This window comes from Setaria italica, chromosome IX (genome assembly GCF_000263155.2).
Source record: "Setaria italica strain Yugu1 chromosome IX, Setaria_italica_v2.0, whole genome shotgun sequence".
Classification (NCBI taxonomy): Eukaryota; Viridiplantae; Streptophyta; class Magnoliopsida; order Poales; family Poaceae; genus Setaria; species Setaria italica.
The window spans coordinates 52,452,354-52,465,523 of NC_028458.1; the positions used below are offsets into that span (position 1 = coordinate 52,452,354).

At 48.2% G+C, this 13,170-nt stretch overlaps 1 protein-coding gene across 1 annotated transcript; it reads left to right on the forward strand.

Annotated features, from left to right (window-relative positions):
- The first annotated feature begins 181 nt into the window (after positions 1-181).
- LOC101753254 (cyclin-SDS-like) lies at positions 182-4,131 on the forward strand. The gene is made up of 7 exons (XM_004985091.3): positions 182-1,002; positions 1,123-1,293; positions 2,287-2,453; positions 3,180-3,308; positions 3,386-3,566; positions 3,774-3,818; positions 3,961-4,131. Exons 1-7 carry the CDS (start codon positions 352-354, stop codon positions 3,991-3,993), a joined length of 1,377 nt encoding a protein of 458 aa, XP_004985148.1. The 5' UTR covers positions 182-351; the 3' UTR covers positions 3,994-4,131.
- The last annotated feature ends 9,039 nt before the right edge of the window (positions 4,132-13,170 follow it).

Here is a 13,170-nt window from a genome sequence, read left to right on the forward strand (position 1 = left end):
AACCTGGCGTTTGCTCAGACTGCAACAGCCGCGGACATTCCCAACGGAAGCTGACACGGCCGTTGTTCTGGCAATCCCACGCGGCCACGCCGGGACCGGGCCTCGCACACCCCGCTGTGAATCTACTCTGGCTGCAGGTGGGGACCAGTGAAGTTCACCTGTCCACCACGGCTCAGGATTTAAATTCGAAGAGCTTTTCGGGCCGGGCATTCATCGTTGGTCTCTCCTTCCCTTCCCCTTGCCCTTCCCCTTCCCCTTCCCCAAGTCTCAGTGACCTCCTCACAGACAGCAGCAGCAGCAGCAGCTGGTCGGAGCTACACCCCGCAGGCACGCGCACGCACGGATCACGCAATGCCTCCCACCATGCTCGCGCCGGTGCCCACGAGGCCCCGCTCCAACCCCTACCGCCGGCGGAGAGGGGCGGCTCCGCTGCTCCTCGATCAGGCCGCGACTGCGGCAGCGGCGGGGAAGCGGCCCGCTGAGTCGTCCACCTCGGCCTCCTCCTGCTTCTACAGCGAGGTGATCTCCGCCTCCTCCACCTCTCTCGCCGCGTATCAACGCCCGGAGAAGAGGTCTCGCCGCCAGGACGAGGACGAGGCGCGCCCGGCCGGCTCCGAGTGCTCGGTGGTGATCGGCGGCGCGAGGGCGCTCCCCGCCGAGGTCGAGGCCTCCGAGTCGTCGTGCCTCGGCTCCGTGCTCGAGTCCGACCTCGCCTGCCCGGAGCAGCTCGCCGACGACGCCGAGGCGACCGAGTACTCCTCGGCGTACGAGGAGCTGACCCCGTCGGAGCCCGATGAGGAGGAGGAGGTGCTCAGCGGTCCTTGCAGCTGCGCCGAGTACTCCCTCAGCCCCCTGATCAGCTCCCCCTTGACCGACAACGACGACGACACTACCGCGCCCTCCGCAACCTTCTCCCTCTTCCTCGACTTCGCCAAGCAGTTCATCCCCTGCGTGCACCCCGAAGCGCGCGCCGTCAACAATGCCGCTCTCGATCTCCTGACGGTGAGCGGGTTTCCACGCGATTTCTGTCAAATTCGTTGGGAATTGGGTTTGGCTGCATTGATCAGTGCGACGATTGATCTGGTAAATTGGTAATTGTTGTGGTGGGAATGCTTGTGTCAGGGGAGGCGGTTTGAGGACTTGGACGACGAGGAGAGCTACGAGCGGTTCCGGCGGCGCGAGCGGCGCGAGGCGGTTGCACGCGACTACACTGAGGTGTACGGCTCCATGCCCGGCAGCGACGGCCCTCTCGTCGTGGAGCAACGTGTCGTCATGGTGAACTGGATCATCGAGGTCAGTGTATACTACACTCACTCTGTTGTGTGCGTACGGTGCGATCAACAGTTCACATCGGGTTATGCATCGGATGTGACCAGATTTGTTGCCCTGGTAGGAGCTACACAGGCTTATGCAGTAATGTCTGCATTGTACTGGTGGCATACAACTCTAGGTCCTTTGGTGGTTTGTTGTCAGATTCAATGGTCTAGAATTTGTTTACCAGTGTTCAGCAAGCACCGCAACTGCATAATTGCATAAGCTGTTCTCTGGTGTGAATACTTTTTTTAGTAATGATTATTGTGCTCAAGCAGCATGTCTGATTCCCTTTCGTATTTTGTACTGGGGAAACTATCTGCTATCTGAAAGTTTGTTAGTTTAACACTAGTTGATGGGTGGATTTGAAAATGGCAATGCTATTGACATATCAAGGTTCAGGGGTGTCCTTGTGTAGCTTTCTGTCAGTGAGTAGTCATGCTTGTACTGGCTCAGTTTGGTCACTCATTTTGAGGACCAAACCATCCTGGTCCCAGAGATCAGCTATCTCTAACATGGGCTGTTTGAAAAGGAAGAGAGAAACAGCGGATTCAGTTGAATAAAATGTTTCTCCGCAGTCCCCATTTGACATCTGAAACATGATTTCATTGGAATGTTGCTTCCATGTCTGGGATTACATAGTGTAGCAATTAGGATTCCTGAATCTTCGCTCTCTAAATGCTATTGTGTCTATCTGTAACTCTGAATATGCCCTTTATTGCATATGCATCCCCGCAAATTTAAGCTTTTCGATGCACTTTCTATTCGTATGAGATTCAGATAACTCCTGAAAATATTGTTATCACCATTTTCTATCAGAAGGTTTCTTGGAATTAAGCATTTCATTGATGTTTTCCTTGCATTGTACTATAATTGTGTCACTACTCAAAAGCATGGCATGCACAATTTATGCTCCTTCATTGTTCCAAAATAAAGAGTTCAGTTGCAAAGAATGACTTTCCCTTGCAATGCCAGCATTCGTATCTGACGAAGCTGCAGCCAGTGACCGTTTTCATGGGGATTGGACTGATGGACCGCTTCTTGACACAAGGATACATGAAGAGTCTGAGAAATCTGCAGTTGCTGGGCATTGCCTGCATCACCCTGGCCACCCGCATAGAAGAGAACCAACCGTACAATTGGTAATGTTCTCCCTTGTTATGTCTGCTGTAAGAGATTCTGTTCTGCATATTTGGTGAATCCTAACTAGATCACTAGTTCCGTTCCATGCTTTGTTTCAGTATAACTACTGACTTAAGTCACACCAAATTAGCTCCTTCTTTTAATCATGCATTGATCCTGCATAGTCCCTCAGATGATAGAATATATGCTGCAAGGTCATAACTATGTTTCTTTTCCCAGTTGCATCCCTACCTCGCTGAAATACGCCTTGGGTGTTTGAAAAGCTTTAGGAGGCAATGAGATGGTTCGGTTCAGAAGAGCTATTTCACTGTTTAATCATGTTATGAATCTGAATCATATTAGCATTTGACGGTGGTTTTCACATTCTCATCTGTCATTTGTCCCTTTTGATACTAGCACTCTGTGCAGCTTGCATTTAGAAGTGTTCACAGGGTGATCATTTCAGAAGTTCCTTAGTTTCCTGATTGGACTGTGCTGCTGTTACGTGTTAGTGATAGTAAAAGAATTGACGATGCTGGTTGCCATTTTTGGTTGATTGAATCATATATTTTGATATGTGACACGCATCGCTGCACTTTGCATTGCAAGACAACTAGACGTATCTTTAGCTGAAATTGCACTGAAGTGTATCTATGAGTTTTGTCTCCTGATCATAACTTGTTTTCGATTATTTATTTGTGCTAAGCTTGATGTGCAACATTATCTCATTGCTTGATTCCTTTCAGCGTCCTTCAAAAGACCTTCAAAGTTGGGATCAATACTTACAGCCGGAGTGAGGTTGTTGCCATGGAGTGGCTGGTTCAGGAGGTCCTGAACTTCAAGTGTTTCGTCACAACAACTCACCATTTCCTCTGGTACCACAAACTTCCTGTCTTATCTGTATCAGCTGAGCATAAGGACAGGCTAACACCATTCTGTTCAAATTTCGCAGGTTCTATCTGAAGGCTGCAAAGGCAGATGACAGGGTAGCGGACCTGGCAAAATACCTGTCCTTGCTCTCACTTCTCAACCATAAGCAGCTCTCCTTCTGGCCCTCAACTGTGGCAGCCGCTGTGGTAGCCCTTGCTTGCCTTGCCACAGACAAGGAGTCCTCATGCCATTTAGTCATGGAGGTGAACACCTCGGTCCTCCATTTCTAGCTATAAATTGTCATTACACTTGCTATTGTTTAGAACTCGATAAACATAAGCAAAATATGAACTGTAACTTTCAGAATCTCCTGTCAGTCAGCTTCTAAACATGCACCAACTCCAATTTTACATGTTCTGATTCTAGCTAGACTGGAAATGCCTAACGAGTAGCTCTTTGCATGTATGTAGACTCACATGAGGACGCAGGATGACGATCTGCCTGAATGCCTAATGGTACATTTTTCTCCTCTGATTTTTTATAAGTTACTGGGCACAAATCACCATGAACCATGCTCTTACAGTTCCAGCAATAGGCAGAAATCTACTTTTATCACCATCTAACATTCATTACCCCGTGCAATCTTCTTTCATGCAGAGCCTAGAGTGGCTGATCAACTACGCTTCGTGATACCCGTGACTCCCAGGTGACGAAATTGATCCACAGTTTTGCCGATTCCCAGTTACACAGCACAGTTCAAGCGGTCAGATAGACATGAGGATGTGTAGGCCATACGTGAATCTTAGCATTAACAGATTATTCTGTACATGCCATTAGTTTTCCCTGTAAGGTAGATATAAGATAAGCCAAGGCAGCATAAAACGTAGCCTGTGATTATACGACTTTCTGGCTAGGAGCAAGGCAAGGATCGAGAGTTTGGTATTGAGCTGTCGGCCTTTAGGGACTACTGAGTGCCCTATTGGGCTGTCTATTATCTTTACATCATTTCTTCGCTGTCTTAGGGACAACTAAGGGCTGGGCTCTGTTATACTCCTATTCAACCGATATATTTGTTTAAACGGTGTCTTGATAATTTCTTTAAAAAACTTCTTGTTGATACCTGATGTACGACTGAAATTTGTTCCCTGCGTGTGGATCGGGGCGTGATCTTGTGATCCTGTTAAGATGCTCCGCTATCCCTCAGATCTGTCAGCTTGTCTGCTAGACTGGAGATCGCAACGAATAAAGTTTCAGTTAACTGCATATCCCGCACATTCGGATCACAACACCAAGCCTGCACACTCGGATCCACACCATACAACGAATCAGTCCGGTTCTCATCATCTTTCCCCAAGTCATCAAGTGGTACCGGACCGGGTTGCCATCCGGGGAAAATCTCAAGCCGAGTCGGATAGCTTGGCTGGAAGGAAGGAAGCGATCGGTTTCGCTTTCTCACGTGTGGGGACCCGGCTGCGGCCCCGCTTTGAAGGCTAAGGCTAGGGCTGGCCGGTTGGGGGTCGAGGGAGCTCCTATCTTGCACGCCTTAAATGAGGAAAACGAAAGGGAGGCCGGAGGCGTGCCATTTTCAATTTCAGCCATCATTCCATCAAGTTGTGCATTCATGCATGTGCCCGGGATAGTTGGGGTTGGATGCTCCAAAAGTGACCGAAGGCGTTAGCGTGCGTCTCCCCTTTCACCCCACTTGCGATTTTGGGGAAGTAGTCTGCCTTCCTGTGCTGCGTAGATTGGGTAGGCTTGGTTGTCGCCACGTCGGGGAAAAAATAGGGAAAGCAGACGGTGGTCGATGGATGGATGACTGTGCTTCACTGCACTTGTGCCCTGTCACGACTTCTACTGTAGTTCACTGCAGTTGATGCGTGTGCTGTGCACACACCATAGCACACTTAGTACCGTGTCAATGAGAGGCATGGTGTGACCGCGTGAGGTCAGTGTGTATAAGGAGCTCAGACTGCTCAATCGGACGCCACGAGGGAGGAAAAAGCACTACTGCACGCTGATGTGAACGTGTTGGTTTGAATCCCGATCTTTCGATAAGAGGGGAGGGGATAACTCGATTGGTGGATGGAGACGACGTTCACAGCTCGATTACAGCCTTTTAAGGACTCTGCGGCTTAGCAACAGATACACCACCTCCAAGGGCTACCGCGATCTTATGGAGCGCGACACCCCGGCCACTAGGGCACTCGTCCTGCAAGCAATCGAAGAACTAGTAAGAACAAGTAGAACAAGTATTGAATTACTAGATGTAAATGAAGGTTTCAAACTCAATCTCCAATATGGTTGGGTTTCGAAGACAAGAAGATGGGCGACTGATCAGCACACGCGCTTACAAGAAAGTAGCAAAAGCTAAATTTAATCTAAACAAAACCCGTTCCTGGTGGCAGCTAAGGGGTATAAGAACGTGGGAGGATGACCACAAGGGTGTTGGGGTCATGCTCCAACCCTAGACGCATTCCTAATGGATCCAACTTGATACACAATCCATTGGATCAAAATAAGACAAAATAAGGCGACGCAGCACCTTGGATAGAAAAATCTCTCGGTAGTAATTTGATCATTGCGGCCGCTTCAGAATAGGTATGGATATGAATCTAGATCCATATGAAAATAGACTTCATAAGGATTCCACGAAGTATTTGAACGCCCCAATCCGAGTCCGTATGCGACCGTGGTGACCATCACAAGTTGATGTTGTTTTGCAGTCCGGATCCAACCCGCGCGAATCATTTTACGTTTCGGTCTTCTCCCTAATTTCTAAGCAAAATAAGAGTGCACGTGTCTCCATGGTCTAAATATGATGGACATGAACTCAAGAGTGTACTCACCTGATGGTTGAGTTGACGAGCACGAGCGCGAGTAATGGGATAAAAATTGGTACTTGTGTCGGTGTGGATGTATGGTTAATGTCCTCCTCGCATGCTCAACCTGAGCTCCCGTGTGCCAGCGTTGGCATTCCACTGGTACTTGATAATCTGACTGTTTCACAGCTAATGTTAAACTTCCACAGTGTAGTCGGCAATTATTTCAAAAAGGAAAAAACAGTGTAGTCGGCAGCCTCTGGTCATTTCAATAGCAACAGGGCGAATATGACTCGTAATTAAGCTGGCACCCACCGTTGTGACAACATCCTCTGCCGATAGAGCGATTGCGATTTAAATTTGGATATGACCGAAAGGAAAAGGAAATCTCTCTCTCGCGCGCGTGCCACATAGCGTAAATTTCTTTGTCACCCATAGCATCAACAAAGTTGCCCCCATAAACACTAGTGGCATGTCACTGTTTACATCATTACATGACATGTCTGAGTTCTCTGTTTTTTTGTTTTTTTTAAACGGCATGACATATTTGAGTTCTCATGAGGTAGTAGTAATTTTTTTGAACGGGTACGAGACAGTGCCTATTTCATTGCAAACCGGCTAGCCGGTAAAGTTAAAAAAAAATGGAGGGAAAAACAATCATTCACTGTACAACAACAATGCCGCTAGGTCCTTTGCACCCGCTTTGATCCACGCATCTGCCTCTGCTCGTATCTTCGCAACCAAAGAGAATGCCGGCGTCTCCACCTTTCGGAATACCCTTGAGTTCCTCTCTTTCCATATTTCTTAGATAACTAGCAGTACGAGACTTCTTATTGCCTTACACGGCATCCTTGATCCGTTAGTGAGTTGCGACCACTGAGCAAGAGAGCTATCGGCGTGATGCCAATTGTCTGGTTTAAGGTCTGGTTGTCCGACGCATGTGGCCACCATGCTCCAGATCCTTTGGCTGTATTGACATTCAGCTAGGAGGTGTCGACTGGTCTCCATGGTTTGTCGGTAAAGTGTGCACGATAGGTTGTGCATCCATCTTGAGATGTCCATTCGAGCTGCCCGGCCCGATCCGGCATGGGCCCAGCATGGCCCGTTATTTTTCGTGCCGAGCATGGCCGTCACGACAACTCTGTCATGTCGTGCCATGCCAGCCCACGGGCCTCACCGGCGACCCAAGCATGGGCCCGTAAGGCCTTTTTTGTGCTGGGCCGGCCCGAAGAGCCTGACCATTTTGACGTGCCGTGCCGACCCGCAGCTCGTCAAGAGAAAAAACACTTCACCAAGTCAAAATGAAACAGTGATTCATAATCTTAGATTTGAAGTTCATCAAACATTCAAATTTTCAAGTTCATCACAGATCACACATTCATCACAGTTCACACATTCATCACAAATCACACACAAATTCATAATAAATATAGATAGAGCTGTTAATACTTGATCTATGTGATCAAGTGTTGACTGCCTCATTAAAAACCTTTCTAGGTAAAAACTCACCCTTGTGAGGAAACCTTAGGAAGGGAAAACGAGTATAGCCAGCTCAAGTTCAATGTTCAAGTTGAATTCAACATTACACAGACAGACAGACATAGAAGCATAGAACTAGAACACCAATAGGTAGTCAGGCAACAGTCCAACAGAACAGGTTTCAACTTCAGCCTTCAGCTTGCTCCTGGGGCAGGCCTAGAGGTGCAAGAAGGAAAAGTGTTAGCAATTAAACAAAGTGTTTAGTAATTGAAGTTGAAGAGCAGTTAGGAATTGAATTACTGACTAGCTTGGCCTTCATCTTGGTCTGGGTAGGAGCTTCTGTATGTTTCCTCCAGTTCATTGATCTCCTTCTTAACATCATGTTGTGCCCTTGCATCTCCCAACTCCTAATCCTTGAGGCAGGTCAGCATCTCCACCGTCGCCGGCAACAACCGCCAGCGCCGCTCCTCGATCACCTTGTCAGTAAGACTAAAACAAGATTCCAAAGAAACAGTGAAAACTGGAACAGACATCACATCTTTAACTAGTATGGATAGAATAGGATATGATAGCTTGTGTTCATTCCACCAACTAAGTATGTTGAAGTCATCCTCATAGCAAGTAATAGTGTCACTGTCCAAGTAGGATGACAACTCAGAAGTAGGAGATATAGGAGGTGTAGATGAAAGAATAGGAGAACCACTTGAACCACATGGAGCACCAAAGATCTTACCCCATGCAGTTCTTTTCTTACCAATAGCAGTTGTAGTTTCAGAGGGCCTGTGCATCCTAACCGCACCAAACTTGTTTTCATACTTGTTAAACAACTTATATAATTCAGTTCTTACCTCAATGAAATAAGAAGATTAATCAGAACCAATAGTCTGAGAAAGAAGCTGAAAACTATTAGGAAAACCTCTCATCTTGGCTTTAGGATCCAAAATGAATGCAAAAGAATACAACAAAGGAATGTTCTGTCAATACTTGAGAAACTTGAGCTTCATGGGAACAACAATATTTCTAAGCAGTGGATCAGTCTCTTGGCCATGCAAATGACCAGAAATCTTAATAATATGATGCAACATCAAAGGACTTGTTGGATAGTAAACACCAGATAAAGCACCAGTGGAATCATAAAACATTTCAAGGAACAACAAAATTTTCTCAGCAATTACCCAATGGCTTTCAGTCAGTAGCGGCTGGCCATTGTGCAAACCATAATGAGCAAAAATAAAGATAAAAAAGACAATCTTATATGGTAGTAGATGTTTGAGCATGAGATATGTAGAATTCCATCTCACATCCATATCTAAACCAAACTTACGAGGGCGTACCCCCTTGACAATGCAGAAGTTATGGAAAGCTGCAAGGCATTGGTTAGAAGAGTTCAAAAAAGATATTGCAGTCCTAAAAGCCTCAAGATAAGACTTGATCCTCTTCAAACCATACTTGACTATGAGATTGATAATATGATATGCACAACGTTGATGCAAAAGACTAGCAAGTGCTTTATCAGAATCAGAATCAAGAGGTTCAGGATCTGGACCAAGATAACCAATAAATTTGGGAATGAGTGTGGCCATGACAAAAGTATTAGCTGAAGCATTATCAAGTGTGATAGAGAAAATCTTATCCTCTAAACCAAATTCAGAAACTACTTGTTCAATATGTTCAGCAATGTTAACACCAGAATGTGAGCAATCAATCAACCGAAGAGCAATGGCTCTCTTCTCTAATTCCCAATCAACAAAAACAAAATATGCAACAACACTAAGGTAGTCTTCCTTAGCATTGCCAGACCAAATATCAGAAGTAAGATAGACAGAAGAAACAGAAAACTTCAAAGTTTCAACCAGAGAAACACGACGCTCGGCAAAGTACTTGGTAAGATCTCTAGAAGTGGTCTACCTAGAAACTTTAGCAAAACGAGGGTTATGAGCACGCTGGATGTACTCCTCAAATGCCTCTATCTCACCAAAGCCTAGGGGTAGATCAAGTCTAGAAATCAAACGGAGCAATTCCTTATGAGCAAGATCAGGCTTGTATTCCCAATTACTAATTGAGCCATCAAAATTGAATTGAAGTTGTGACTGAACAAGAGAAAGATGGTTTTGTTTAGCCAAGCACATCTTCTGGTGCTAGAGCAAATGGCCAGTACCAGCACAAGATTGGCCAGTAAGAATGTGAGAACAATGATGGCACTTAGCAGCGTACCTCACCTGCTTCCCGTTGGCGCCTTCCTGGAACAACTCCTCAAAGTTGTTCCATGCAGCAGATCACCGCTTTCCCTTGCGAACACTGGTGCCCGTTGAGGTAGTCGGCGTAGAAGACGGGGCAGAACCTCCGGCACCGGCAGCATCCACATTGACAGGAGCAGCGGAGTTACCAAAGAGTGCCATGGCTCTGGCAGCCACGTCATCCTCATCGTCGCCTACGAGAACAAGAAGAACAAGATCAGGAACAAGAAGAGGGTCAGGATCAAAGCAAGATCAGGAGAACAAGAAGAGGATCCGGAACAGTGGTTTACCTAGCAGCCCATAAGCCCTTAGCTCGTCGATGATGCTGTAGTTCTCATCCATCACGATGACCTCGTGTGGCAGGCGGCAGCCCCCTCCGGCGTCCCTCAACCGCTCCATCCCTCAACGGCGCGCGGCACCCGAAGGATACCTGCAAACAATTGAACAAGATCAGGAACAGGAAGAGGATCAGGAGAACAAGAAGAGGATCAGGAGGACAAGTGGGTACCTGCGACGCCGGAGCCCGGAGCAGGAGAAGATGACGGGACAATGAGATGCCTAGAGGATCTGCGAGAAGACAAAGGCCAACGGTCACGACACGACGAAGGTCAACGGTCGCGACACCACAATCGCTCCGTCCCTCCTCAACGGCGCGCGGCACCCGCCACCCGACGGTTGACGGATACCTACAAGAAGAGGATCAGGAGAACAAGAAGACGATCAGGAGGATCAGGAGCATCTACAACTTACCAGCGACGCCGCAACCCAGAGCTGGAGAGGACAACGGGAGCAAGATCAGGAGAACTAGAAGAGGATCAGGAGGATCTAGATCTAGATCAGGAGAACAAGAGCGGTGGGCGGCGCCGGTGGATCCAGCCGAAGCCGAGAGAGGCAGAGAGAGAGCGACGGGTGGTGGCGGTGGCTGGCGCGGAGCGGGACTGCAGGTGCGGGACGGGAGGAGGCGAGGAGCCAGGAGCGGAGGAGTCGAGGCGAGGAGGTGGTGGGCGGAGGGGATGAGGGGGTAGGCTTTGCAGAGGGGGCGCGATCGTGCGCGGGGAAGGGGGTTATATATGTCCCCCCTCCCGACCGTTGTTGGGCTGGGCTAGGCCAGCAGGTGACCGTTCGATAGATAGGTTCGTAATGAGCTGGTCGTTCGCGTGCTGGGCCAAGGCACCGGCCCAGGCCCGGCACGAGCCATCGAGCCGGGCTAGCCCGAGCCCAAGCCCGAGGAGTTACGAGCCGAGCCGGGCTTGGGACGGGCCAAAAAACCGGGCTTCGTGCTGGGCTATCGGGCTGCGGGCTGCATGGACATCTATACGTCCATCCCCACCTAGCAAGGCGTGTGTCTGTCCAAATTCTATTCTGAGTGATAAGCCATGCAAAGAATTTACATCTTGGTGGCACCCAGGCTTTCCGAAGTGAGTTGATTTCCGGAGAAGCGGTGCTCCTAAGGAATTATGCTTTGTAAGCAAAGGCCGCCGAGTATTTTCCATCCGCGGTGAGTTTCCAAGTAATGTGGTCCTCGTCATCCTGGTTGAGCTCGGTGTTTTGCACTAGAGCCCATAGCTTCATGAATTCATCGATGTGTCCCAGGGTGATTCCAACAGAGATGTTGAGGTCTCTGATCCATGTATTTAGGTGTAAAGCGTGTGCTACATTCCTCTTCTTTTTCCTCGAGATATTGTATATCTTTGGGGCAATGTCCTTTGGCCAGCGGCCTTGAATCCAGGCTGAGTTCCAAAAGCTCACTTTTCCCTGATCCCTACGTGTATCGTGGTACACGTCGCAAAAAGAAACCGGTCTGCCTCGTCACAGGGTATTTCTGTGCCCGCTCATGCTTTATCCGGTGATGCCCATTCATGCCACAGCCATCGTATCCTTAGAGCTCTTGCAAACTTTTCTAAGTTCAGGATGCCCAGTCCGCCATTTTCTTTGGGCAGGCAACTTCTCATTCAATTTCCCTCGGGTTAGTGCCCTGCTACCGACCTTGAGAAATCCCTTCCTTATTTTGTCAATGTCCTGAACCACTTCCTGTGTCATCTTGAGCGCCATTAACAACTAGACCGGCTGAGATGTCAGATCCAATTTCGTTAGTCTCATACGGCCCGGCATGGTGAGGTTCTGCCCTTGCCAATTTGACAATTTCCCTGTAGCCTTGTCGTAGAGGGGTTGGAAGTCAAATCTTCTTAAGGTGTCGGATTGCAAGTGGAAGGCTAAGGTATTTCATTCGAAACCAGTCCGTGAGATAAGGCAGGTCAGCTAATATATTGTTGAGGTTGATGTGGTTGCAACTGATTGCTGCCACGCTTGTTTTTTTGAATGTTCGTTCGTAGGCCTGTGACTTCCCCAAATGTGTACGTTTGTGATCGCTGGCTTTAGGAAAATCGCCGCGTCCGCATACATAGATGCCTGAAAACATGCAACTCTGCCTCCCAGTTTGTTGAGGAGCCCCATACCTGTTGCCTTTGCTAGCAACTTGTGCAGGGGGTCGATTGCAAGGATGAAAAGCATGGGGGATAGAGGGTCTCCTTGTCGTAGGCTGCGGCCGTGCTCTATCGGGTTGGAGGGGATTCCATTGAGGAGGATTCATGATGTAGACATGGCAAGAATGGCACTGATCTAGTTCCACCAACACGGCGGGGCGGGAAGCCTTGTCGTTGTAGCAAGGTCAGCAAATAAGCCCATCTTACGGAATCGAAGGCTTTGGAGATTTCTAGTTTCACAAGCAACGCTGGGGTTCGCTTCCTACGAAAGCATTGGGCGATGTTGCGCTCGTACATGAAATTGTCGTGTATACTCCTTCCTTTGATAAATGCGCTTTGGCATGGCGCGATGAGGTCGTTCATGTGAGGTGCTAGGCACAGGGCGAGTAGTTTGGTGATGATTTTCGGGATTGCATGTATTAGGCTAATAGGTCAAAACTTCGAAATGCATTCCGCCCCTTCTTTCTTCTCCAGTAGGACAATGTTGGCCGAGTTGAGCAGGTTGAGGTCCGCGCATCTAATGCTGTGGAAGGAGTTAATTGCGGCCATGACATCTCCTTTGATTATTAACCAGCATTGTTTAAAGAAAATGCACGTGAAGCCATCCGGCCTGGGGCTTTGTCTGATGGCATTTGTGAGATGGCTCGTATAGTCTCTTCCTCGGTGAAGTGTTCGTCAAGACCCGATAAGTCGAGGGCTGCTCATGACGTCGTTGAAGTGGTCCGGATGACCTGTAGTTTCTCTTCGTGGGAGGTGGCCCATCCACTTGCTTTGTGTAGCCTGTGAATGTAGTTTTTCCTCCTGCGTGCGTTGACTTTGTGGTGGAAGAATTTTGTGTTGGCATCACCT

Coding starts and splice junctions, on each gene's coding strand:
- LOC101753254 (XM_004985091.3), top strand. CDS start 352: ATGCCTCCCACCATGCTCGCGCCGGTGCCCACGAGGCCCCGCTCCAAC. Junction 1,294..2,286: donor TGGTGAACTGGATCATCGAG/GTCAGTGTATAC, acceptor TTGCAATGCCAG/CATTCGTATCTGACGAAGCT. Junction 2,454..3,179: donor GAGAACCAACCGTACAATTG/GTAATGTTCTCC, acceptor GATTCCTTTCAG/CGTCCTTCAAAAGACCTTCA.